This window comes from Pungitius pungitius, chromosome 18 (genome assembly GCF_949316345.1).
Source record: "Pungitius pungitius chromosome 18, fPunPun2.1, whole genome shotgun sequence".
NCBI lineage: Eukaryota > Metazoa > Chordata > Actinopteri > Perciformes > Gasterosteidae > Pungitius > Pungitius pungitius.
In genome coordinates this window covers 8,905,526-8,933,369 of record NC_084917.1, presented here as the reverse complement: position 1 = coordinate 8,933,369, position 27,844 = coordinate 8,905,526, and the positions used below count along the sequence as shown (strand labels likewise).

The 27,844-nt window shown below is 41.8% G+C and overlaps 3 protein-coding genes across 3 annotated transcripts in view; all 3 read left to right on the top strand.

Annotated features, from left to right (window-relative positions):
* The window catches only part of bcr (BCR activator of RhoGEF and GTPase), a 59,205-nt gene extending 42,792 nt beyond the window's left edge, over positions 1 to 16,413 (top strand). The window contains exons 5-23 of the mRNA XM_037485169.2: positions 541 to 648; positions 2,051 to 2,111; positions 2,226 to 2,278; positions 3,000 to 3,140; positions 6,727 to 6,848; positions 7,331 to 7,496; positions 7,628 to 7,747; positions 8,038 to 8,113; positions 8,295 to 8,399; positions 8,964 to 9,038; positions 9,296 to 9,393; positions 10,123 to 10,257; positions 12,358 to 12,417; positions 12,656 to 12,765; positions 13,353 to 13,492; positions 13,617 to 13,751; positions 13,879 to 13,984; positions 14,193 to 14,355; positions 14,500 to 16,413. Coding sequence (XP_037341066.2) covers positions 541 to 648; positions 2,051 to 2,111; positions 2,226 to 2,278; positions 3,000 to 3,140; positions 6,727 to 6,848; positions 7,331 to 7,496; positions 7,628 to 7,747; positions 8,038 to 8,113; positions 8,295 to 8,399; positions 8,964 to 9,038; positions 9,296 to 9,393; positions 10,123 to 10,257; positions 12,358 to 12,417; positions 12,656 to 12,765; positions 13,353 to 13,492; positions 13,617 to 13,751; positions 13,879 to 13,984; positions 14,193 to 14,355; positions 14,500 to 14,589 — 2,064 coding nt within the window. The 3' untranslated portion in view covers positions 14,590 to 16,413. The remainder of the gene's footprint in view (positions 1 to 540; positions 649 to 2,050; positions 2,112 to 2,225; positions 2,279 to 2,999; positions 3,141 to 6,726; positions 6,849 to 7,330; positions 7,497 to 7,627; positions 7,748 to 8,037; positions 8,114 to 8,294; positions 8,400 to 8,963; positions 9,039 to 9,295; positions 9,394 to 10,122; positions 10,258 to 12,357; positions 12,418 to 12,655; positions 12,766 to 13,352; positions 13,493 to 13,616; positions 13,752 to 13,878; positions 13,985 to 14,192; positions 14,356 to 14,499) is intronic.
* A 2,064-nt stretch (positions 16,414 to 18,477) lies between these two features.
* On the top strand, positions 18,478 to 25,621 carry adora2ab (adenosine A2a receptor b). The gene is made up of 5 exons (XM_037485493.2): positions 18,478 to 18,767; positions 20,776 to 21,331; positions 21,519 to 21,650; positions 22,788 to 22,891; positions 23,275 to 25,621. Exons 2-5 carry the CDS (start codon positions 21,132 to 21,134, stop codon positions 24,243 to 24,245), a joined length of 1,407 nt encoding a protein of 468 aa, XP_037341390.2. The 5' UTR covers positions 18,478 to 18,767; positions 20,776 to 21,131; the 3' UTR covers positions 24,246 to 25,621.
* A 98-nt stretch (positions 25,622 to 25,719) lies between these two features.
* On the top strand, positions 25,720 to 27,635 carry snrpd3l (small nuclear ribonucleoprotein D3 polypeptide, like). The gene is made up of 4 exons (XM_037484424.2): positions 25,720 to 25,866; positions 26,430 to 26,567; positions 26,919 to 27,111; positions 27,410 to 27,635. Exons 2-4 carry the CDS (start codon positions 26,442 to 26,444, stop codon positions 27,472 to 27,474), a joined length of 384 nt encoding a protein of 127 aa, XP_037340321.1. The 5' UTR covers positions 25,720 to 25,866; positions 26,430 to 26,441; the 3' UTR covers positions 27,475 to 27,635.
* Positions 27,636 to 27,844: the final 209 nt, after the last annotated feature.

Here is a 27,844-nt window from a genome sequence, read left to right as displayed (position 1 = left end):
CGTCCCCGTCCGTCTCGGAGCAGACGATCCGACGGGCTGGCGAACAACTCTTCGTCCCGTGCATCCGTTATCGTTCACACACCCGCTTCCTCCCCACAGCTTTCACCTCCTGTATCGCAGTTGTGCGGGAGGAGTTTTCCTGTGCAAAGAGGAGTTATTGTTCATTTTTTGGGCACCGTCACTTTTGGCGTAAATAACTTGGCTCGTTGACAATCATGACTTATAGAAATGAGGTGTGTGTGTACTGTATTTGTTACTCTTTGGTCCTTTTGTTCCCCGGCGAGATGGATCGCAGCGTTTGGTAGGGTTTCCCTAAATGTGCTTTCATAGCCTCTGTTACGCCAATCATTAATTACTCACCCCTGCACAGTGCTGGTTGCCTAAAATGGGACCGTTCAGATAAAAGGTGTGCCGAGCAAACTACCTGGTTGTTGTTTTTTTCACGCGTAAATGGGCCAAAAACAGGTTCCCAAACGTTTCGCCATGTCTCAATATGTTCACTTAAAAACCAGTGCTCCCCTCTCTGTCTCTCCCCATCAGGCCAGCCAGCTTGGAGTCTACCGAGCATTCGTGGACAACTACGAGCTGGCAGTGGAGACGGCGGAGAAGTGCTGCCAGGCCAACACACAGTTTGCTGAGATCTCTGAGGTAAGAACGATAGCCGAAAAGAGCGGATGACAACAGGGATGGAAATATGTTTTTTTATTTTTTGACAGCTGTACTGTAGGTTTGCAGGAAAGTCTAATGGTTACTGGTTCAGCTCCCACCTCTGTTGCAGGAGTTGAATCTTGAGCTCTCAGTTATTAGATCCTTTTATCTGCATGCAAACCTCCTTTGTACCAGTAAATCATTCAGTTGTCTTTCACAAGTTGTTCTTTTTTTGTGTGTTGAGCAATACTCTATCAAATTTTGATACAAATGTCCCTGCTAATTACTGCCTATAATGTAAGATATCCTCTTTCTGTACACGTTTCTTGTTTATGTACAACTTTCTTTCCTCCAAGGAAACTAATCACCACAGCACTCTTATGTGGTGGTACACTGAACTTTATCAAGCATGTGAGATCTCTAGTGTGGGTCCCATGGTTATTACTATTATGGTAACAACGTACGTTGTTTTGTGTAGCTGTATGTATATCTATATATATATAGATATATAAGGACAGTTTGTAAGAGAGTGTCATCTGGTCATACAACAATGACAACGAGGATAACTGACCTGCAGCAGAGTGTTAAACGATGTGTTATTATAAGAGCTGTTTAACAGTTTTCTCCCTGATGTACTTGCAAAAAGCTCTCCCACTATTCATCTACACCGCTTTCGCACTTGCCTTCATTTATTATTTCATAGTGCGCTGAATATTTAATAGAAAGACAGCCAGTTTTAACCTTAACAATTTTTATATACGCAGGATAATACATTTGTATGTTTATATTTGCCCTGAACACACGTTTCAACAGTTTCATGAACTTATTTTGACGTAGGCCCACTAGAATTTAAAATACTTATCCTCATGCTTCAAATTTGGAGGCTGATGTTGCAGAATTGACCCTGGTTTAAGTGAACTGTGAAAGAGATGATATAGCCACAGAGATGTGTTCAGGTGCAACCTTTAAAAGGAATGTTTCATTACTTTGATGTGTTGATGTACTTTAAAAGGAAAACGTATTCAACCAAAGTATGTATATTAGTTGGAAGCAAAAGTTCTCCTCCGGCTATGTCTTTTATTGTACATGTTCTGTCTTCATTTTGTGAAGGAGTAACATCAGTATTTTAGCAGTTGGACTTGAGGCTGGTGTCTACATGCATTATGGGGGATTCATCATCGAGGGTTGTTAATGGCCAAAGTAATGATGCATGACTCCGAGCCATCTGAGCAAGATGGTGAGGGGAAATGCTGCTGAGGATGGCATAATTAATTTGAAAATGTTTGACCTCAGTGCTTCAGCAACGATAATAACCTCACGATGTTTTCATCTGGACTGACTGCATTGAGCCCTCTTTTTTTAAAGATGTCTTTCCTCAAACCAAATATTTGTCTCCAAACAGAACCTGAAGGTGAGGAGCCCGAAGGACTCAAAGGACCAGACAGCCAAGAACTCCTTAGAAGGTCAGCCACGTCATGCTACTTTTCAATCAATCAATATCCATTCAATTATCTACATTTGTAGTAATTCAGATGTAGAAACAATTCCGTCCGGTTTCTCTCGTTTCCCGTGTACAGCGTTGCTGTATAAACCAGTGGACCGAGTGACCCGCAGCACATTGGTACTTCATGTAAGTAAGAGGCAGCGCTGGACCACATCTTATTGATGTCACATCACAAATCTAAAATCACAGAACCAAAAATCTCTATTGATCAGAGGAACTCTAAAATGTAACCAGATCGTATTAGGACCAAACAATGCCGTAGCATTGTCAGAATGTAAGATGTAATTTTTTTTATTTCAGCTATTCTTACAAATGTACTGCGTCACCCTCTACTCCATCAGTGCTCAAGTTCACAGGTTCACTACACAGTTGTGTAGAGTACGGTTATCTGTTCACTGGTGCACTTTATTTTAATTTAAATTGTTGCTTACCCTTTTTTGAACTGTTTATTTAATACCCCTTTTGCCCATAGCCTTCTATTTTATTTCATACCGTAGAGTCAAATTTTAAATTTGTAAATTGAACACGCCATTTTCTTTCACCGTGTTGTCTTATCTGTCTTATTGTCCATGGTCTTACTGTCTGATGTTATGCACCAACTGCCAGTTCAAATTCCAACATATTTTGGCAATAAATGTTCCTCATTATTGAAGTTGTGCGTATTATAGACAAAGCTTGTTTTGACTACTCCACTTACTAGGGCAGCTGAAAGGAAGGTCAAGTCTCCTTTCTTTCCTTTTCCTTACCAGGATTCATCAGCGAAAAAATGTGGCGCATATTTTATTTACCAATAGTACCATCTACTACACACACATAATATTTTTTTATATCTACCACTGTACTCCAGGACTTGCTCAAACACACGCCCACCAGCCACCCGGACCACCCGCTTCTGCAGGACGCCTTGCGGATCTCCCAGAACTTCCTGTCCAGCATCAACGAGGAGACGACGCCCCGGCGGCAGTCGATGACCGTAAAGAAGGGAGAGGTGAGCCTTCAGAGATTTACCCAACAGCCGATGACTTGAGTTCAGTCGCATTCTGTTGCTTCTGTTGCTTTCACACCTCATTGACATGCTCTCCTGCAAACAGCTAATGGGCAGAATGACATGTTACCTTCGTGACAGAGTCATTTCTGTTTTCTCGAAAAACTGACAGGAAAGAAGATATACAGTATGTATTTTTGTTCTGTTTTTGTTGGTTAGCCTTTATCGCATCTTTTGTTATGGCCTTAAAACGTTGATGATGATGATGATGTCATGACTCCGCCCCCTGAATAACCACAAAGTCTGTGCCAAATGAGTGTATAGGAGCCGCCAATCTGCAGCCTAAAGCAGAGCCAATGCCCTTATATGGTCTCACCAGGGTCGCCTCGTTGAGGATGACTCTGTGTTTGCTCTCCGTCCCTCTTGTGGCTTCCCATCTCTCCGCCTCCCCTAACGTGCACGCACACACACGCACACACACACACACACACGCACACACACACACACACAACCAAGCCCCAGCTGCCTCTGTCATCCCCGGAGATGGGTTGACGCCCATGAATGGAAGCCTCTTGATTGATAGCTTGCGTGACACTGCTGTACATAATGCCTTGTAATGAGCCGTCGGTCCGCTCTGGCTGGAAGACTCCAAGTTAATTATTCATAAATGGCGGGCGGGAGCGAACGAGGGAAAAGGCAGTGGCGGCTCCTCCTTCTGCTCAAAGTGGGGTCATTAGCCCACCCTCTCTCACACACACACACACACACACACACACACAGACATTCCTGCTTTCTGTTCCATTCACTCGCTCTCTTTATCCTCTTGTTTGTCTTTTGACGTGCACACACACGGACACACACACATCCCCGCAGGCCCCAGTCCGTCCAGACCTCCACACCAGTCATCAAATATTTATTATGGATATATGAAAGCAGCGGATGGTAATCAATGGAGCTCGTTATTTTGTACCTTAGTGTATATAATACGCCTGAGGTTTTTGTCCACATTTCAACCACCAAATTGCAACATTTAACGCGCTTCAAACGATAGTCATTACCGGGAAAGTTTAGAAGAGGAAGTCTTGGATTTAAAGAAGAGGATGATGCTGAAATGATGTAATAGCTTCCGCCATGGTAGTGTATGATTGAATTCAATTTAAGTGACGCTAAGGTATATTAATGTATAAACCGTAATGAAGTGGATTCAAGGAGCGCTTAAGTGTCACTCTCACTGTGTACACACCAGCGAGTAACATGTGGTTTGCTTAGTGGAGGCATGCAGGAGGAGAGCAGCACAAGTGGCCCCCAGAGGCCACGGCCCAGCCAGAAGAGGGAGGGGACACACAGAAGCTGCTTAATTAAAATGCAAATGATGATGCTGCCTAAATCTCAATTCACCTCCTCTCGCCGCTTTGTCTTGCTGTGGGAAACCTGTGCTCCTGATGTCTGTGTGTGTGTGTGTGTGTGTGTGTGTGTGTGTGTGTGTGTGTGTGTGTGTGTGTGTTAGAAATGCCCAACCAAATTGTCTGTGTGTCGCCCTTTCATTCTCTCACAACAGAAACTAGTCCCCATTCACACACATTCTACACGGCAGCGAAACACACAAGCACAGAGAAACCCCTTCAAGCGTGTCCTCTAAAAATACACATGGATCTTTTTAAATCCATGCCATTACTCGGTCACATGCTCTCAGCGAGGCTCCTTCAAGAGATGGTCAATATTTAATCTGAGTTCTGTGCTGTCAGCTCCATCTGCCTCACGTTGCCCTTCTCGCACATCGGTGCTGCTGATGTCGCGGTCAGCTGTTATGAGAAATAGAGAAAGTCACATTTCTCCGACTGGCTGTTTGACGATTGAGAAAATGTCATCTGATGCGCTGCGACAGCTGGTTTGTTAAGGATGTATATTTTCATTCTAACGCCTATATATAAAAAACCAACTTGACAAATTGTAGATTGATAGGAGTAAGGCTGGTCAGAGCCTTTCAAAGAGCGATTTTATCATACATCAGTCTGCATTGCAACACAATCCGGATCCGGAATTTAGAGGTGTGCGGTCTGAGGGATCACATCATCATAGTTGACGTCAGAGAAATATGCCGGGTAGACAAAAGCTAAATCATCTATCACAGGTCGTCATCATGGAGGACTTCATTATGCTAATGAATCATTTCATCCACCAGTGGGAACTAGACTTGAATCCTCATTTTGAGTATGAAAACATCGTTGTAATCTGCTGCAACATCTTCAACATGTGTGGTCGCACGTGTGTGTGCACAAAGAAGCAGCGTGACAACACAACACTGCAGTGGGGCTTTTACATGGTTCCACATCAGTACAGTAAGAAACCGCGTACGGGTATCGCTGCTCTGTCCCCTCGTGTTACTTTGTCCTGCTTTCACCTTGAGCCATTTTCTTTTCCTTTTCTGATACGCTCCCAGGCTCGCTCCGTCTTTGTCCTTGTGCCACCGCGCACAGGCGTTCACGCTGGCTGACACGGCGCACTGCTTACCCAGCAGATGTTTTGTCAGGTTTTGTAAACCTCTTCTACACAAGCATCGGCTCAACTCTGTGTTCTGCTGCTGTGCGGTCGTGATGGAGGCGAGGTGCATGAAGATGGGGATGTAATTGGTTCTGAACGGGTGTGATGTCATGTCTTGCTGCCAAGAGAGCTGATGTGAGACGGGGTCACTGAAACAACATCGGCGGGAATAGAAAAATCATTTTTAATTGAAATATCAGTCCAAGTCAACAAAAGGGGGAATCTGCCTGAAACTTGCGGACAAATCTACATGAAGCAGACGTTTTACAATTCAGACATTTTTGATTTTTGAAAATGTATTTGTTTCCACAAATACAAGCAATGGCAAAAAAACTACCATATTGTGTATTTACATGGTCATTTTTTCCACTAGATTCTGCCCTTTCCTATGAAAATTTTAATAGATTTATTTTGAGGATCAGTTTTTTTACAGTAAACAGTACTCTATTAAAATAAGGGTTTTGAGCTGAAGGTGGCTCGTCTACTACAAAGTTGTGGTTTGGCTTAATTTCTCTGCACCATGTTATTGTTCCAAGTCCGTATGTGTGGTTTTACTTGTAAAATGACATCACTGCCCCCTCTTGGCAAAGAGCAGTACTACACATCTCATTACATAGTCTGACATCAGCGCTTCCCAGTCTGCCGTTACCTCGCTCCTTCCTCCTCCTCCAACCTGAATTATCACACCGGAGTATGACAAAAGCATTTACCATGTGATTACTGTAATGAATGCAAATGAATGCAAGACCCTCCACACTTTTGAGGTAATGTTTTGGTTAATTTTTAATGAACATTAGTAGCTTGCACATGAGCTTTGTCACGGTTGATTAAGTAAAACGGATATTTTTGATGATGGCGCAGCAAGGGACACTTAAATTTAGTCTTCTTGGCTCCCAGCTCACCTCCACTCTGTTCTCTGCCGGTAAGAGAGAGGAGAAAGAATAAAGCTTTGGGATACAACACCAATATAAAGGCTCTGCAAACTATTTTCTGTCCACAAGCTGTAAAAGTGTCACCGAGCAACCATGGCTGTCTGTTGTCGTCATAGAGCCGCCAGCTTCTGAGGGACAGTTTCATGGTGGAACTAGTGGAGGGAGCCAGGAAGTTGCGGCACGTCTTCCTCTTCACCGACCTGCTGCTCTGCGCCAAGCTGAAGAAACAAATCGGAGGGTGAGAGACGTTGCGAGTGACTGTTTTGTATCTGAGCAGCTTAAATCTACCAAAACACTTTTTGATACCAACATTACAGTAGTTGTAGATTGTTGAGAATCTCATTACAATTTGAAATAAATGTCATTCTTCGGATGAAATCCCTCTTTTAATAAGATATCTTAAACACACTGACCTCTGACTATTCATTTCAAGACATAAAACTCATTGAGCTGGTCTTTTTCTGGTAATATATATTTCTTAAATATTGATTTAATTTTGAAGTACATTTTTAAATACATTGAGCATATACACAGTTCCTAGTTATTTTTTTCAATTGCTGCAAAATAAAACATTTTCTCCCTTTTATCCTGCCCCCCCCCCGCTCCCCCTCTGCCCCATACATCTCCATCCTTTATCCATCTTTATCACTCCGCTCCTCCTTCACCTCCATCTTCTTACTCCCCCTCAACCATCCATCCCCTCTCCTCTTCACAATGCAGTAAAACCCAACAGTATGACAGTAAGTGGTACATTCCCCTGACTGAGCTGACCTTCCAGGGCCCCGAGGAGGCCGAGCCCCTTACCATCCCCCAGGTCCCCGACGAAGAGCTCGACGCCATAAAGGTCAAGATCTCACACCTGCGCTGTGAGATTCAGAGGGAGAAGGTAGTGCGGATGAACACTTGTTTTGCACAAATCTGTTTTCGGCCTCCGGCATTCTCAAGCGGTTCCTTGCTGAATTTCAAATATGTTGGTGCACAAATGAAGTCACGCAGTCAAACAATGTGTGATTTCAGAGAGGCAACAAGAGTTCAAAGGTCATCGACCGTCTCAGGAAGAAGCTCACCGAACAGGAGTCGCTGCTCCTGTTGACGTCTCCGAGCCTGCCCATCAGGGTGCACAACAAGAACGGCAAGGTGACGACCCTCTCCCACTTCTCCCCCGTCCTCCCGCTCCTCCCATTCGCTCTCCTTCTCCACACTTCATCTGCTCTTCTCATCTTACTGCATTTTTGACATCCTGCGCTTCATTCCTATGAAGCACGATGACTTTCTTGTATTGGATTTCCTATGATTCCATTTGTTAAAGCTAACTTGAAAATACTCAATGTACAGTTTGCACGAATGACACGCGTCGTTTTAATCTGCCTCTCGCCACATCATTACAGCAATATCAACCGTGTGTGTGTGTGTGTGTGTGTGTTCAGGGTTACAGTTTCCTGATTTCCTCCGACTATGAACGTGCAGAGTGGAGGGAGTTAATGAAGGAACAGCAGAAGAAATGTAAGTGTTACGTAAAGCGTCCTGTTCTTTTGTACTACGAAGGGCATCCAAGAAACTTTACACGAAATGCTCAGGCTAAACCTGGATACAAGCAACTTATTAACCAGTAACCTTGTGAAGGAGATGGAACAGATAATATATAATGTCATTTACAGTCTATGTTTATTTTTCTTTCCTCAAGGTTTGAAAACTTCTTCCTTGACTTCTGTGGAGCTGCAAATGTTGACCAACTCCTGCGTCAAGCTGCAGACTGTCCACCACATTCCACTTAGCATCAACAAAGAGGGTAAGATGCTTTCAAAGTTGTGTTTACACTATGAAACTTGGGTCTATTCTAAATATACCTGTAATGCATTATGATCTGCACATAGCACAGTATAATTGTCGTAATTAACAACCATAAATTTACATGCTACTTCATAATGATCATCATTAAACACTAGTGACTTAAAAGATCATGTTCTTATAATACTTTATACTACTACAATCTACACTTTAAAAAAGTATTTTCTCTTCCAATCTTTTAAATTCATATTCTACATGATTATTTACAGTACGTATTTCCACTGTGAAATTATTAGTTGTTTTTTGGCTCAACGTTTGATTATGTATGAAGATGTGTGGTTTCTGCATTCATGCATTGTGTGGCAGCCCTGTTAGAAAACCCGAAGAATTGCTCTGAAAATATATGATTTTGATTAATCATAGCTGTGATTCAGATGGAGACAAAAAGTGAACAGAGGTTTTATCCCTTTCTTTCATGTCTGATTAGGCTCCAAAGCAAACAGAGATCTGCATGCTTCTATAATCCCCTGTCGCTGTCTTTTTTCTTCCGTGACTGTTTTTCCAGAGGATGAATCCCCGGGTCTCCACGGGTTCCTGAATGTAATCGTCCACTCTGCCTCCGGCCTCAAACAGAGCTTGAGTGAGTCACGCACCTTTAGCCTTCGTGCACACAACAGAAAATACATCCGTCTAAAAGAGGAAAGCTCAACTTTAACTTGACAAAAGAGCAGCGGTTTTACAAAGAAGTACACCTTGTCTTTTTCCTTTTAGTTTAGGTTTTTTTTCAGGTTTAACTACTTACTTTGAGGTTTGATTTGCTTTCTGGGGAGACTGTCTACAAAGCACAATTCAGAAGCCCTATTAATGTCATATTTTCAACACTACTTTGTCTACCAGATCTCTACTGCACATTGGAGGTGGATTCCTTCGGCTTCTTTTCAAGTAAAGCCAAGACGAGAGTGTATCGATACACTACTGAACCCAAGTGGAACGAGGTAAGAAACTAGCACAATAAAAGCATGCAATTGTACACGTTGCAGTTGGAATAAGATGTCTCTGCAGATGTATAATATGGAGATCAGTTGATTTATTGAGTCAATGCTGAATATAGCCTGGATCAGAAGGCCTCCTAAAGTTAACAATAGCATTTGTACTTGTAAAAATGTCCTTGGTACAGTTTGTGCTTCCAGTCAAGTATCTCACATCTGGTCCTGTAATCAGTAGGCCCTAACGTGTGCATGCTGTATGCAGGCCAGCAGTCGTACATGCGCAAACACATCTGCATTCATGGCACAGCAGGATGTCGGAGGTCAGCAGTGAAGAGGAAAGCTTTGAGACACAATCACTGGGTCGGATCATCCGCGGCACCATTTTCTTTTCCACCCTGGACCCAAAGACTCTTTGATAATTTTGCTCAGCAAAGTGGAAATAATATCAGCTAATGAGGAGCTGCTGGTGATGACTCACATCTCTCTAAATGCTAAGTGAACCAACACAGTAGTGGCCTCAGACTGATGTGCAAAACATATGCAGAGTGCCCCCGTACCAAACCCCCATAGAATCGTGGTCAGCTGTGTGGTGGGATGTATGAATGAAGCAGTAAGGTGGACGTTTCTCTTGGTATATTATCCTTTTTGTTGTTACTATGCTCTCTGATGTTGTCATTGTAATCAAATGAAATATAATCTCGCTGGAACCATTTTCTTCTTTTTTCCTCGCCGAAGGAGTTTGAGATTGAGCTGGAGGGCTCTCAGACCCTGAGGCTGCTCTGCTATGAGAAGTGCTACAACAAGACCAAGCAGAACAAAGAGGATGGAGGAGAGAGCGCAGACCGCATCATGGGGAAAGGACAGATCCCGGTATGACATGACGTCACCCCCCCCCCCCCCCCCGCCACACACACTTTCAACAGACCCAACATGACTCCTTACCAATACGCAGTTATGTCACCATCACTGCCACGGAGCACGAAATCCATATCATTTGCTCAGTGAACCACTTAAACTGAGCATGATGTAAAAATAGCTGATTAGATTAATTTCCCTAATGTGCTGTGGAGGGTTGGTGGTTGGTTCTATGGAGAGAAATTGCTGCTCAGAGGACATGAAGAATTTCTGATGACCCTAAGCTTTAATTTGTTTGAATGCCATTGAGCTGTCACTGTGCTGCCAGGATACGCTTTAGAAGGAATTGCTCACAGAACAAAGCCTACAATGGTTATTGATTGACAGCAATGCCATCCTGCATGTTTTCGGGAAATGACATCAATACTAGTGCAATGCAAGTGCCTGAAATCCTGATGAATCCCCAAAACAGAACTACCGAGTTACTACAGCATGTCTAGATAGCAGGTGATTGAGTTGCCAAGACGACGGCAGCCTAAAGTGTCACTCAAGAGATCAACAGAGAGAAAGCAAAGACAGAAGTGAAAAGGCGATACAGCCACACAGAGAGATTATGTCTGGAAAAACAAGTGTTGTGTTTGATTTACTCCATCCACAAACCTCCATCTCTTACTCCTCCTCCCGTAGCAGGGCAGGTGTTTGTCTTTACAAAACATTTTAAAAAAAACATTAGACACTAATGGCAGTCCCTTTTATACATATGGTATTGAACTCAACCAGTCATAGAATGAAATATCAGTTTCATGTTATATTATCGGTATTCATTTTGAGGGAGCCTGTATCCACGCAGTGTCCTTCTTCTGCCATCTGTGAAGTACAGTCTCATGCTCCACCTGGTGGTTCCTTTAGTAATTATATGACAGGACCACATCTTGGCAGATGATGTCATTGAAAACAAACCCACCCAGAGTGGTGAGAAATTTGCTAAGTAGGATTTACATAAATCCAGTGCAGGAGACAGCTGCTCTCGTCTTTAGGAGAAGCCACTGAGGCTTTTCCCCCCCCACACATTACTTTTCAGTTGATGTTGTTTACCAACCAAATAGATGTTTAGCATAGAATTATATAACCGTTAACTTGCCAGAGGGGAAGCCAAAAATACCATTATGGTGTTGGTAAATAAATGACCACCTTTAGGACATTTACCTGATGAAATGTGTTTGCTATACGTGAAACATATTGCAATTTAAATGTGTCTTTTTATCCATGCATTCTTTATCAGCCAAAATGTATTGCATCATTATATAGTAATCCTTGTTCTTTATGTGGGAATTTCAAATATTTTTCGGCTGAAAATGTAAGCTTAGTGTTTGTAAGCACACAAACAGAGAAGAGAAGGGTAGTTATTCCCCACTAAACAGTACGGTAACAAAAATCTAGGTCTTGGCCACATAAAAAAAAAAAAATCCAAGCAGGAGTTTTTCTGTTTTTGTAGATAAACTGCTCCGAAGAGGCCTCGGTGCAGTGAAAGATTGGGTTAATTGGGTTATAGTAAACATGTTCCAGCTTTGCACACAACCACAAGATAAACATCAACTAACAGTATACTGTGTGTATGTTTATTTTGTTGTATTAGATCTGAGTGTGTACTCAGTTGTTATTGCCCCAGATGGTATGTCTCTTCAGATCTAAATGTTCTTGTGCTTTTTTGTGTGAATTTAGTCTCTTTAAGATTTAGATTTATCATTTTCATGAAAATACAAAAAAGGCAATGTGTCACGTGACAAAACCACCATTCAGAAACATTGCATAAAAATGGAAGATTGGCACTTTTGAAGCAATGATAATTATATTTTCCCCTTTATTGTATAAAAAGCAAATGAATATCATAAGTCTGTGGCCTATAAACCCCCTAAATGTGGAAATACTCTATTTGAATCTATTTGAAGCCAGATTTTAGACCATCTGAATTGTTTCATTTAAAACTGGCAGATCAATAATGATTATCTATCGGGATCATTGTAAGGCTCTTTTGTGATATATCTTTAGTTCAAACGAAATGTTCCTCTATATACATACGGTAACATGTATTGTCCTTCTGTGTTGTCTCACCAGCTTGACCCTCCGACTCTCCAAGGCAAAGACTGGCAGAGAACCGTTATTCCCATGAACGGGGTGAGTACATTGATTGTACTCTTTCCTCACAACTCATTCAAAAAGTTTGCAAATTAGCTAGTGATCTACTACCGGTACTATTATTCTACTGTTATGTAACTCCAATGCAGCCTTACATTTGGTTACCATCTGGTTTTTACATGGCAGGATTTCCTCAACATCACAGAAAGCCTTTGCAGAGGGAGCTCAGGCTTCTAAACTTGTGTTTTAACTTCAAGCCCTTTTTTCCCTGTATCAGATCGAGGTTAAACTTTCCATGAAGTTCACCAGCCGAGAGTTCAGTCTGAAGAGGATGCCCTCACGGAAACCCATGGGTGTGTTTGGTATCAAGATCTCCGCAGTAACCAAGTGAGTTGACATTTAAACACAAGGAGGCTACGTCATTGGAAGTAATCATCCCATCACCTGTGTGGTTGGACCCCAAAGAGTTAACCTGGCATCCATTGGTGTGTCAGGACCCATCTATATTTGTTAATGGCATTCCTCAGGGCTCGATTCTAGGCCTTCCCTTCTCCTCAGAATTTTTCCTTGTTTCTTTGATGTAACACAAATGTTCGAGCGAGTTACGTTGTTTTAGACCAACTTTTAAGAAGATTGAGAGTCTAGAGCCACACCAGCCTCTAAGCTGTCGGTATTGTGATCACCTTTTAAACATTACCTTATTAACATTTGCTAATTGCCATTAAAACATGCATCCTGTCAACCTGCCATTGATGCTGTTGACTTAGTGACTTGACACTTAAATATTCAAACTAAAATGTTGCCTTACTTTAATTTGTCGGCATATTTAGCTGCAAAACACATCTGGGTTCATTTTGTCTTTTCTCTCAATCGCCAAAACATGAAGTACCTCGTTGCTTATTCACCACTGATGCAGTTCAGCATCTCACCGAATACAAACTTGTTGTTGATCATTAACGTTTGTCTCCGTCCAGGAGAGAGCGCTCCAAGGTGCCCTACATCGTGCGGCAGTGCCTGGAGGAAATTGAAAGGCGGGGTATGGAGGAGGTGGGCATCTACAGAGTGTCAGGAGTGGCCACTGACATCCAGGCCTTGAAGACCGCCTTTGACACCAGTGAGTATGCCTTGAACGTGGGCGTTATGAAAGTGTAACTGCTATGCATTTCTATGTCTGACCAGATTTATTGACCATCACCCGAAGCAAACCCTTTTTCTCAACCATCTAATCCCTCCTGTAGATCACAAAGACGTGTCAGTGATGATGAGTGAGATGGACGTCAATGCCATCGCTGGGACCCTGAAGCTGTACTTCCGAGAGCTGCCTGAGCCGCTCTTTACTGATGACCTCTACCCCAGTTTTGCAGGTGGCATCAGTAAGTCAGAGGGCTGTGAGCATTCTCAAACATGGCTAATTACCAGGGTTTAAAACTCGTTCATGTCTGCTTCAGGTAAAGGTCCTTCATTTGTAGTATATGTAAAATCTCCCTTCCTTCTGTGCAGCTCTGTCGGATAGTGTTGCCAAAGAAAGCTGCATGTTGAACTTACTTCTGTCGCTGCCTGAGCCCAACCTGGTCACGTTCCTTTTCCTCTTGGATCACCTGAAGAGGTAAACACTTGCACGCTTGCATAATATGTAAATACGAATGCCCACATGCTCAGAACAAATAAAACGGATGGATATACAACAAGCCATGAATATACAACAGGTGCAGTCAACTGCAACTTGTAAGTCGCTGCACAATAACGTTACTTTAATACTTCCTGCGATCGCTCCACGCCTCTGATGGAATCGTCCCGTCATTCTCTCTCCTCAGGGTGGCAGAGAAGGAAGGCATCAACAAGATGTCTCTCCACAACTTGGCGACGGTGTTCGGGCCGACCTTGTTGAGACCCTCCGAGAAGGACAGCAAGATCCCCACTAACCCCACCCAACCCATCAGTATGGGGGACAGTTGGTCCTTGGAAGTCATGGCGCAGGTGCACCATTAAAGATCTTCTTTTGGCATTTTGTCTTTGAATTTTCAGAAGCTTTTTCTTAAAAGGTTGCTCTGCTAATTGCAGACTTGAGAAACCAAAAACTTAATTTGTATTTCATCTATTTTACTTCCTCTTTCATTGCAGGTCCAAGTCTTGCTGTATTTCCTCCAGCTTGAGACGATCCCCACCCCGGACAGTAAAAGACAGAGCATCCTCTTCTCCACTGAAGTATAGAGCTAACGTTGACATTTTGCAATGGAGGAGTTCAGTAGAGTCGGACCATGGCTCAAAGTGAGCCTCCAGTAATATGTTTTTGCATTATCTGAGCAGATTTCATGAGGCTTTCGCAGCCACAGAGGATTGTTTCTGACGTTGATTATTTCCCTCAAACACCGGAGGGCGCCATTGGTCTTCAAAGCTCTGAGGATGCGAGGTCCTGCGGTAACTAGCTCCCTTTACCTGATATTTAATATGATTCCTTCTACCTACAGTGAGGATGTGGGTACTACACCGTGCTCCCTGTTGGCCTCAACATGGTTCAAAATTGTCCAAATCAATCCATAATAGAACAGAATACGTCTTTTTGATTTTGTCCGCCAACAAAATTCCACTTATCTTTTAGCTTGTCATCCTCTATTTGTGTTTCCTTTGGACAATCATCAGCTCTCAAGACACAATATCTTGATCCCTCTCAAACGTTGCTTCATGCCCTGCCGTGGAAAATTCTAACGGTGTGTTACGTAGCCTCAGAACATTGTTGTGGAGAAGACAAGAAGAAACATTTGGGCTGTTTGTAGAGGTTTAAAACGCTGCCACGGCTTTGGTTAAGAAAGCCAACACCTGTGTGTCACATGTTTACAACGTAAACAAACCCAAACGCTGCAGCTTGAAAAGGGACCGCGAAACATGGTAGAAGGAACATCATGATCAGTAATACACTGCGATCTGACCAAGACCTTAAAGGAAAAAATGTTGTGTTGTTTGTGTATCAAGGTAGTCTTCAGCTTGAATATCGAGGAAGCAATATATTTTCTAACATAGGAATTGTCTGTGTTCATACCTTTTGCGGACGCAAACGTGCTTGTTATTGTAACATAGAACATCCTGCCAAATTAATATCTTGATCGTTTGTTTCCAGGAGAAAAGGAAGCCGGTGTATTTACAGACACAGTATGTACATAATCTTAAAGTTGTATTTTTTTTCCTTTCTTTTTGGTAAACAGTATAGTCATTGTTGCTATTATTGTAATTTATTTTGGGAGGCATGGGGGAGAAATTGATTTGGGTTTTTTTTCTACGTGAACTTTGTTTCTATTTGATTATGAAAGTGGTAGGTCTTAGCCTTGACTTCAAGTCCTGCAGCAAAAAAGCAGGATTTAGCCTTGTTCTTATAGAATTTACTCTGCTGTTCTATCTGGCCTATCAATGATTCATTTAGACATTATTATAAAACACATTGTACACATACATTACTGTATGCTGCTGCTGTTGTGGAAAAGGCACAGGCTCTTTGAACGCTGTGTGTTCCTCAGCAGAACGTCTCACACCCATAATGTCCAGTGTATGCATTATGCCAAGTCATAATAGACCACACACACACACACACTCACACTCACTAACACATGACGTTTCATCTGTGGCTGCAGAAGTGCACTCATGTGATGTTAGAACTACTGTATTGAAGTAACTTGAGAGCACTCTGCATTTATGTTGATCAAAGAGCATATTTGTTGGTTTAATGAAGGAATATTATTTTGTTTCATCTTCTCCTGTAATCTTTATTTTATCTCATGCATTTGTTCTTCCCGTTAAGCCTGAAGGTTTCCAACTCAATGGGGAATTTAAAGGAAAGATCTCAGAAATACTGTTGATTCTAAAATGAGAAAAGATTTGTTTGTTTTTTATTTAACATGCGGGCATGTTTTATTGTTATTGCTTTATTTTTTGATTTTGTTTGTTTTATTGCTGTTTTTTTCACAAAAGTGTCACCATCAACATTGGGATGTTGGTAACTTGTGAGGATCTTGGTTTACATTGTCACCGTGTGTCATTTTTCTGGTCAATAGGACGGGTTCACAAAAAAAACAAAAACTATCCTTTAAGGATAAACATCCTTGTTGTTTTCTGTATATCTCACAAGTATAACACAACTGACCAGTTCAAGGATCTGATAAGGGCTTGTGTGGTTGTGTCCGACTTTAAGATAACGCACAGACGGGAGTAAATGAGTAGATGTTAATAACACATTTAAAGTTTCCTTTTGGATCCATATCAATTCTCTTGATATCAAGTAATTTACACTGTCATGAAAATATAAACTAAAAAATCAATCATTATTGTATCAACCCGGAAGTAACAATGTCGAGATTGTCTTCATGCCTTTTTATGTGCTTTCACAGATTTTGGCCTGTTTGTAGCATTCGCACAATGTTTCATCACCGTATATATGTTCTGATGCGAGACAGAGAATGAATCCACCACCCATTCATTCATTCATTCGTATATCCGTCACCTTTACGACAAGTCCCGATTGCCTACACTATTCTGCCCTATCGTGCCTCGACACTTTTCTTTGGTTCCGCGCATGTGGTATTCCCGAAACGTTGTTCAGTCTCCTGTTGCCTTTGCTGAGGACAGCCACACACCTTTTCATCTTTGAAAGACTAAGACAGGACCTTAACCTTAAGCATGGTCTTAGCTCGTACTGTACTTGCCACCTTTATCTGACTGTGATGCTGTAATTCAAACTTTTAACGTCTGTCTTAATTGGGAAAAAAACAGACTTTCTTGCTCTTCTTGTTTGGTTCTTAACATTTCCACTTCTTTAATGCCTTTTAATTCTTATTTATTCATGCGTTTTCCCTGTTCCCAGTATAAGAAAGTTTACTGGATCTATTTATTCATGGAATATCACCTAAAGCTAAAATCATGTTAGGAAAATGGTCTTTATGTGGTGTGTTTTCTTTGGGGAAATGTAATGCTTATGTCTGTTTATTCAACATCCTGTTAAGGTTACAACTGTTTGTCATCGTTTTGTCCAAGAATCACAACCACTGTGTACAACGGCTTTGACGGGCCACTGGGATCGTTTAGCCATCTGATTTAGATAACTGAATGACAGATGCAGGTTCCTGTCAATTTAAAGGGTAGATTCAGTGAGTCCACGCAACACAAACCAATCATTTTCCATGGAGTTGTATAATATGTATTATACTAGAGAGTACATTATTTGGTTTCCGTTTTATTTATTGTGGCGTCCACTGGCGCATTATCGTCATGGGTTGAGTTGGCACACCTCTAGTCTCTATGAAAGGCCAAACTGTCAGTATGTGGTAGAGGACAAGAGTCTTATATTGCTCTAAAATCTGCATTGTTTTTGGTTTGTTGAGTGTAACTGCATGTACCTTCCATAACCTCAGTCCTTCTGTACATTACAAATAAATACATTAGAAATGGTAACATTTTTCTGTGGAATAGCCTGAAAATATGGAACATATTGCTCTAAATGAAAGTTACAAATCGCGTCCATTTATTGTACACGACCCTGGTTATTATCACATGCAATAGTCTACAGCATCTAACTGACTAAATCTGACTACTTTAACATTTTTAGTTTTGTTTCTACACTTAACAAATAAAACTGAGGATTTGCTTACCAAATACTTTTTACCCTCCTCAATTTTCTGAACTCTTGTTCCTGTTCAATATTCAATGTTCTGCTCGTAGAACTGTAAAAATGAATTCCATAATCTGAGGGCAAACATGTTTGGAAGGCATTTGCTGCCTGTTTGTACACAAAAATGTTAAATAAAATCTCCTTGTAACTACATAAAAGTACGTTGTTGGTTTTATTTTTACGTATCCGGGTCTCAGGGTAAAATTGATCAAAATTGAATTAAAGTGTATAGAACCTCTTTTTAGGTCGACTCCTTGTGTTTTCTGCTTCGAAAAGAAACAGAATGGTCGAGCACTATGGATTAAAAAATTGCAACACCACGCAGAAGTGGTGTAGAGAGAGTTTTAGCACCTGATCTACATGAGTGGTTTACCATATGCCTGCTTCCGCACTTTTACGCACGGATTCATTCACAACGTGCAGGTGGCGCGCGTTGAGGCCGCCGAGGCTTCCTCTCGTCCTCACGGCTGTCACGTGCATAACGGGAAACACAGGTCGGTCGCACGTCACGCTTAACCCGAAGCCCTCCGTCAGTACGGCGTATCTCGCTCACACACAGACACGCACACGCCCCAATGCACGCGGAGGGAGAGGCGGCGTGGGTGCGTATCATCCGGATGCAGCGTGGCATTTTGCACCTTCAAACTGGTACCGCAGCGCAGCCGCATCGGAGGCTTCACGCTGCTTTGCGTTGTCCGGCGTGACCGCATCTACTTGTTGGTTGTTCCTCAATAAGGTAAGAAATATTATGCTCCTAATGTGTCTGTCGGTGTCAGTTTTTAGAAGCACAGTTTTAAGAAGCAACAGCTTCACACGACTTAAAATACAGTCGTTTTTAAAAAATTTTTTTATCAATTGAACAAAATCACATAAACTACCTCAGTTATTGGTGTATTCTTGTGGCGCTTCGGGAATTACTTGATGAGCAAATGGTTGAAGTTAAAAGTAGTATATAATGTCACAACGGCTCCCAATAATACAAATAAAGTAGCTGTCATTTTGAAAATGAGCTCAGTTCGGGGATAATAAATGGATCGACATTGAGATCATGGCTGAAGCCTTTTCCCCATCACTCGGCATCTATTACATCATCCACATAACTTGCCGTGGTTGATCAGTATTGGCTCAGCTGATGTTTATCAGCACTTCATAACATGTCGTAGCTTTCCTCATCAGTCATACACACACTACATTTGCCAGAAGTAAAACCAGAGCTTTTCATTCCCCCCCTTTGGCTTCGGTGCATTGATTGAGAGGATTGAGATCCTCTTTCAGCAGGGTGCACTTTTTCTTATCACTTCATCGAAGCCTCTGTGCACATAATAATAAAGCGCATTGTTTCTGCCAAAGCAGAAAACTGGAAGTTCAAACCAGAGCGTTCGCCATGTGATAACTTACTGTATAACGTAGCCTATTATATACAGTGGTAGTGGAAACTGAATATTCTTTTTAGTACTTTAAACATAAAGACTGCCTTCTCTTGTGCAAGTTCAGTAAAGAAAATTCGATCTAAAAAAAACCCTAATGGCTTGACGTTATGGCTTTCCAAAGCCGCTGGATAAAGCCTGGTTTTTAAATTCCTTTGGCCTGTGAGAAGGTTTCAGTAGCAGAACAATAGAGGAAACGTAGAACTCTGCTCCAATGTACTGCCAATCGGGATCACTGCTGGTAAAGCTACAGCTCTGTGTGTGTGTTCATGAAAGAACAATGTTTGGAAGGTAACAAAATGACTGTTTTTTCATTTCTCTTTAAATTTCCATTACGTTCCCATGTATGCACACTAAAGTTCCTTTAACAAGCTTTCCCCTAAGACAAAAATATGTGAGTTAATAGCTCACATTTGTTAACAGAGCAAAAGGTAAATATGAGTTCCCCTATACCCTCAAATATTTGTGTTGTTTATACTCACTTTAAAGCTCATCAGAGGTTGAAGATTCTTATTACATGGCCCTCATGTTGAGTAAGGGCGAGGATGATCTTCAGCATCCTCATGAGCAGCAAGCACAACTTAACATTAATAATTCCTCATAGAAAGGGAGAACAACTGTGGTGAGAAACCGGTCGATTGAATGAATGAATGATTGGATTGTTAAATCCTCTTATCTGAGAAATGCTGAAGGACTGTAAACCCTGAATTAGTCACATGGTCCCAGCATTGCTCCTGTAGTGACCCAGTTTCCAATCCAGAGTCAATTGTGGAATCTTATCTGGTCGAATGTTACTCACCTTGGCAGGAACTATGTCATGTTTACAAAGCGTTTTTTTCACTGTAGTTGTGTAGTTGATAACTTTCACCTTTAACATATGTCCACTTTCCCATTCAGAGGAGATAAAACCTACACAGGTGTGCCTTGTGGTCTGAGTGAACCTGCATTAAGCACTCAAACTTACATAAGAACGCCTGTTGTTCAAAGATCATTTCAGTTATTTCCAACTTCCAGGGTTAAAAAATACAGAATAATGCTAACATGCAGCTCAGGTTATTAGTTCATGGAGACTTGTCTCCACCAGGCAGTTATAGTAGATGAACTCGGCCTATACATTTCACCCATGCTAGGTTGGAATAAAATGTGATTAGTGCTTTGAAGTGTTTTGGGAAACTTTTCCTGAAATAAAAGGCACATTGTTGGCCTGTCCCCTAAAGCCCGGTGTCTGCCTGTTTTCGGTAGATAGATGGCTATCCTACAATCTGTTTGCACAGGCAAGAGTACTGACGTTGTGTTCTCACTCTCTCCCCGCTGCAGACCACTGCTCTTCATTTTGCAGCCGTCCGGCAGAACTCCCAGATCCGTCCTCCTCAGTATTCTGCTGCTGTCTGTGGCAAAGTTCACCCCGCGGCACACAAAAGAGGTGGACACGGTTAAGGAGACAAAGAAGAAGGCCACCAGGCTGTTAATGCGTGATTGACAGTAAAAGGTTGATTCACACAGCTGTTAGTGGCAGGAACTTCCTGCCTTGGCTATCCTCGCGTGACACAATCGCTCTTCCGTTACTTAACACCATGTGATCTGGCAAGCAGGTATTTTGTCTATAAACAAGTCAAGCAGCAGGGTCTGTGGGATGAAAGTGCAAAGACAGCAAAAGAGAGGAAAAAACAACCATGCCGAAAAATGACCAGATGGTCTACATCGGCCTGGAGCTGGTGATTGCTTTCCTGTCGGTGGCTGGGAACGTCCTGGTCTGCTGGGCCGTCTGCCTCAACTCCAACCTGCAGAGCATCACCAACTTCTTCGTGGTGTCACTGGCAGTGGCTGATATCGCTGTTGGGCTGCTGGCAATTCCATTTGCTATCACCATTAGGTACCAGTATGTTATTATTTTCTTTTATTTGACTTTCCTCATCTTAACCTAACCCTAAGGTATGAGGTTAAGTTTTGGTTGGTTTCTGACTTTACGAACAATGATTTATTTAAAAGAAGGTAATATTGCGTGGTTTCATTGTGGTATTTTGTATCACCTGTGATGTTTTCTTCCCTTTCAACATCAGCACCGGCTTCTGTGCCGACTTCTTTGGCTGCCTGTTCATTGCTTGCTTCGTGCTCATACTCACCCAGAGCTCCATCTTCAGCCTGCTGGCCATCGCTGTAGACCGCTACATCGCTATCAAGGACCCGCTCAGGTGAGAGGAAACGAAAAGGTCGCATGAGTAGTGCTGAAAACAGAAACAGAAATAGCCTCCCACGATGTCACTTAAACCCACAGGACTTTCCAGACTGACCAAATCTCTCTGGTTCTCTGACAGCGTCGGTCTGTCTCATAATTGTTCTTCTTTTGCTGTTCCCATTTAATTCTCGTTTCACACAGAAGTCCGAGGGGTGTGGGTAAGCCATTCAATCTGAGAGGCACATAGGCATTGTAGGAGAGCACAATGAATTATTATGAATTTAGGCTAATCTGGCCGTCTGCGTGCTGTTAAAGGAAATAAGTTTCTTGGGCTTTGATCATTTTCATCCCTGTAAATCAACACCATTCAAATTCTACTGCTGCCACGAGCGGATGTTTCATCGAGTAAGCCACAGCAGGTGATGCATTTGCATAAGCAGTTGCATAACGGGTTCTGTTTGTGTTTGTGTGCTCACGCGGCTGTCACAACCCCTGGCACCAAAGGCCGTAGAGCTAATAATTCATCAGTTTCAGGACTGGCTGCCGCCTTGGACATAAACAATCTCAGTCACGTGGGTCGTGACTGTAGGTGATGTTCCCCACAATACAGCAGTTATTCATGGAAATTCTTTATTTTTATTACTCTCGCCAAATGCGTACATTCCTAGTGTCTACATGAAGCACTCTGCACAACTCTCGCCTAACCCCCAACTCAGATCAGCCCAAAACGTAAGGATGCAAAAAGAATGATGAAAAGAGGGAATTTAAATGTTGCTAACAGGCCTTTTTAAATACATTTATTTGGGGTGTGTTTTCTTATTTCCTTGTGTCAGTTTTGTTGACATGAAAAAGGCTTAAATATGGTAACGTAAAAGTATTGTCATTAGATTATCATTATATTATTAGTGTAAAATAAAGGTTAGGTTGACCTCCAGTAAATCATGTAATAATATGTTTGTCTTTAATCAGCAGACAAAAGTTCGGGAGAATATTGCTGTAGCTTATTAAATAACTATCACGCCTTGGCTTGAGTGCACAACCATTGTATCCTCTTCTAAATCATCAAATATTGACTTTGACTTCCAGGGATGCGATCACACTTAGCAAAGATAGATCAACCAACTTTATAATTGTGCTGTGTTAAACCTTTCAGGTACAACAGCCTGGTGACTGGGGTGAGGGCAAAGTGTGTCATCACATTGTGCTGGGTCCTCTCAGTGGGCATCGGCCTGACACCGATGCTAGGCTGGAACAGAGGTGAGGGATTTATTTTGGCAAATATATACCCCGGCTTACCCAAAGATGCACAGAAACATGAATATGCCACGTGTTACGATGTTCATAGCTCTCTAAGGAGAGGGTTTGTCACCTAAATTTTGTTAAATGCTTGTCTCACAGTCAGTTTTTCAAATCCAGAACATATGGATTTGGGGAAATCCATCTACGAACAAACCCTGTTTTAAGCCCAAACATCTAATTACTACAGGCATAATCAAAATAACTGTATGCAGTATTTTTATGTTGGCTTGAATACAGCTAAATTGTTCTTTTTGGTGCACCATATTGAAATGAAAAACATTCATATTTCAAGAAATGTGTTTGGAGGTTATGGCGCATTAATCATCCCTACTTCTACACAGGTAGGAACAGCACCGCTGCGGCGAGAAGCAAAATCTGCCCTGAAGGCTTGACGGAGTGCCTGTTTGAAGAAGTGGTTACGATGGGCTACATGGTCTATTTCAATTTTTTCGGCTGTGTGCTAGTTCCCTTAGCGTTAATGCTGGTCATCTATACAAATATCTTCATGGCCGCTCGGCGCCAGCTGCGGCTGATGGGGTCAAAAGTGGTTCGCGCTCCTTCCCCTGGGGAAAGCGCCTCGCCCCGTTCGCCTCGATCAACCTTGCAGAAAGAGGTGCATGCTGCCAAATCGCTGGCAATCATTGTGGGTTTGTTTGCCCTGTGTTGGCTTCCGCTGCACATCATAAACTGCTTCAACTACCTGTGTCGTAACTGCGGCCGTGCACACATCTGGGTGATGAACATTGCCATCATCCTCTCCCATGCAAACTCTGTTGTGAATCCCTTCATCTATGCGTTTCACATTCTGGAGTTCAGACAGACCTTTTGGAGGATCCTGTACCAGCGCATCCTCCGGCAGAGGGATGGACATGGGTTCGGGTTTGGGAGTGGATGCGGCCGAGGTGTTGGGAGCAGCAGCAACATTCAGACTTCCCCCCGTACCAGCAAAGAGGATTCATCGGGTGGCACGGTCATGAATACCTTCGTCCCGAATGACAGTCCCTTACGGACTCCACCAAAAGCAGCTGGCAAGGCAGCTAGCCAATGGACATCAATGACAGACGCTGCGCCAAGCAGCCAACTACCCAACGGACACCAGGAAAAAGGGAGCAACCTGCCTGCAATGCAGCAGCAACATCCATGCATTTTAGGCTTTGCTCCTCAGGATGGAGTTGAGTCGGTCGCAGATCAGAGGAGAAAGATAGACATCCTGGAAGTGAAAGACAGTGGAAGTTGCATTTCTTTTGTGAACGTTCAGGATCTCTCCCTAAAACAGGCCGAATGTCCAGAGCTCACAGAAGTGAGCTCATGACAAAGATATTTAGTTATTTTAGAAAATGTGTTGTATTCATGTCAAACATTTGATTGGCTGCAAACATGGAACATGAAGAAGGATTCATGAAGCTTACAGCAAATCTGTTTCTCTTTCTGAAGTCACATAATCTGGTTACTGGGAATATTTTTATCATCAAATCATTTTCCCAAGATAAATGTGCACCGTTGAGGTTGCATGCCTTTTAAACAATGTTCATTTTTTAAGTCATTGCATTATATCGTTATCATCGTGTATTTTGACAGGCATCTTTTAAGAAAATCATTCCATATGCCGCTAGTGTGGCCAGTTTCAGAGTCGGTCTTGCAGAAATAGACAGCATCCAAAACCCATGTACAGCACACACACACACACACGTAAAGTACATACACATGGCTGCAGACTACTCAGCAAGGTGTGTTTACAGAGTGGCCTGGCTGCTGACGCCAGTCAATGAGCCTAATGCAATGGAAATCAAATGAAGGATCATTTGGCGATGTCTTTTATTATGCCATTACGTTTTCGCTTTCCTCATTAAAAAGCCCTTCCATTGTGGGAAAGGCTGCATTGAGCAATATTTACGTGCTCTGAGGTAAAATGGAGAGAAAGAAATAGAGATATAAGGGCCTGCATCTATTGTAGATTATTGTATATTTATTGAGAATGCATATTAATGTTTCAAAATATATATTTCGGTCAAGCCCAGGGGTATTCAAATCGATGAAGCCATTTCATGTTAATACTGTTTTTGTTGGTGCTATTTGGACTATCGCGAGCTGAAGGTTATGAAAAGTATGTGGTAATTTGTGATTCCATTCTGAGTCAAAACATTTCAAAATAATAAAATAAACAAAACCCCAAATGAACAAAGGACTGTTTAAGTTTTATGCCATAACAGCCGCCAGATCTACCTGACAGGCAAGGCTCCAGCTCGATGAACGAGTGTGCGGTGTTCAGATGGGAAACAATGCAGCGGTTGTTTTTATAGAAATGACATTGGCATGCAAAATGTATATGCAGTTCTTTAAGTACATGCAAATTAGCAGAATCAAACAATAACATAATAACAGTGTCGTAAAGGTCAAAGTATTGTTTGTTTTTGGATTCTCTTTGCGTCCTCTCTCGGGCCAATGCAGTGATATACCAACATAAATAAAAGACTTGCCGACTATTATCTAGTTCAAAGGCATTGCTTCAGTGAGAAAGCATGCTCCGTGTACCTGTTTTAATAAAACACGGAATCTATAGCATATGTAATGTTTTGTGTGATTTTAGTATGCACATTTTTACTAATGTGTTCCTCCATAGAAAGCCTTGCTGTATTACAATAACAATGACCTCTCGCAAAACAAGTTGGCAGACTTTGCAATGGCACCTTCCACAAATTAAATAAATAGATACAATAACTCTTTTATCGGGTTTCCGTTCTTTAACACGATATAGAAATCCCACAATGCACCATGAGGTGACACAGGAAGTATTTTGTTGAACTACTGTTGCATTGTGGGTAAGCGGAAAAGGCTCCAAAAGGGATCGGAAAAGCGACCAACGCACGTTGCAGAGTCGTCCAGAAAAACACAACAACAACGATTAAGAAGTACTGTTGAAAGACTGAAACCAGGTAACTTTTGTAAAAGATGTGACGAAATATACATTTGAAAAATTGGTTTGCTTAAAACTCTTGTTCGACTCTGTTGTCCTTAAGAGCGCTTTCATTCAACTGGCTAACGTTAAATGGTTCCGCTGTTGGACGAACTCTATTCTTCATTAATTAATCAAATTGTATTGTTTACGTAAGCTATTACGGTTTAGCCATACTTGTTTTTTTAATAATGAACAGTAACTCTGTAAAGTTCAACGGTGGTGTAGTATTGTTGTAATTCACGGAGGGCTAGCTAACAGCTAATGTCGCTAATATAGCTAGCAGCTAACTGTAAGCCATTGACGTTACAAAGAAATGGCCCACATTCGCCAAACCTGAATATTTGTTTTCCCACACTGCGTTTTACTGAAGGTAATATTCAGTTTAGTTTCATGTGGAAGTTTCTATGCTTTTACCGAATTAGTTGACTCTCATTGCCACTGCTACGTTAATGTATTCAAATAGGCGCCCAGATTGGTGACCTCCTTTTATTGCGAAACCAAACATTGTGACCGTATTCTACAATGTTTCTCCCCCCGCAGGAAGACTTAAAAATGTCTATCGGTGTACCAATCAAAGTGCTGCATGAGGCAGAGGGCCACATTGTGACCTGTGAGACCAACACTGGAGAGGTATACAGGGGAAAGCTGATTGAGGCAGAGGACAACATGAACTGCCAGGTTGGTCTTGATAATACTGAATAATCATAAAAGCTTCTTGTTGTTTTCTGAAAGTTGTTTCCTTCCATTTTGGGATGAAAGTTGTCTGATTTCATAACCCAGGGGGCCTGAGGAGCATACTGGTTTGGAATCATTTGCTTAAATAAATTATGAGTAACTGATAATGGCAGAATTATGCGAGTAATATAAAAATATGTAACTGGTCTTCCCCCCTCCCCCAGGAGTTATTTTTCTTGTCCATTGTCTTACTGTCCAATGTTGTGAACCAACTGCCATGTAATAGTCCTTGTATGTCTAACATAATCTGGCAATCAATGTTCCTGATTTTTTTTTTTCTCTCTCGCCGAACAGATGTCCAACATAACAGTGACTTATCGTGATGGCCGTGTAGCACAGTTGGAGCAAGTCTACATCCGTGGCAGCAAGATCCGCTTCCTGATCTTACCTGACATGTTGAAGAATGCACCGATGTTAAAGAGTATGAAAAACAAGAACCAGGGCTCTGGTGCAGGAAGAGGCAAGGCGGCTATTCTCAAAGCACAAGGTGAGCAAGGCATTTTTGGACCAATATCTTCCTGGCTACTTCCAGGGTTTCTGTGTTTTTATACACTACATTTGAGCAATTATCACATTGAATCACAAAGTGATTCAATGTGATAATGCGTTTTCTGCCAAATATTTTTTACAAGTAATCTACTTTTCTACAAATATCTTTTCACAAATGCAGCATTTGTGCCGTATATCTTGTGTATGTGCTATTTTTAAACTCTTACATACTACTATGTAGATCATCTGTGGCAAAAACGCTGAACTACATCGCTTGTTTTTCTTTCCATCTGCAGTGGCTGCAAGGGGTCGGGGCCGTGGTGGAATGGGACGAGGCAACATCTTCCAGAAGAGGCGATAGTTGGTCTAGCTGTGTTAACATTGTTGCATTGTATAGTCTTGTTTTTTAATTCTGTCTTTGGATTGGATCTTTTTTCTTTTCTTTTTTTTTTTTGCAATCCTGTACTCTGCAGTTTATGCTTTACTTTCATTTTTTATGAAAATAAACCTGTTTAAATTTAATGTCATGTCTGACAAATTTGAGTTAAACGTACTCTGTAAGAATTCATTGTTCACTGAAGCCCATATTTTCCAGATTTCCTAACAGTGACTTAATCAATGAATTCTTACCTGAGAATTTCTTGCATGCATTAACAATAAATCCGTTACATTTGCTATTTAGCATAATGCACAAGTTAAAACCTTTTGTATGTCCAGAAAACAAATTTCAA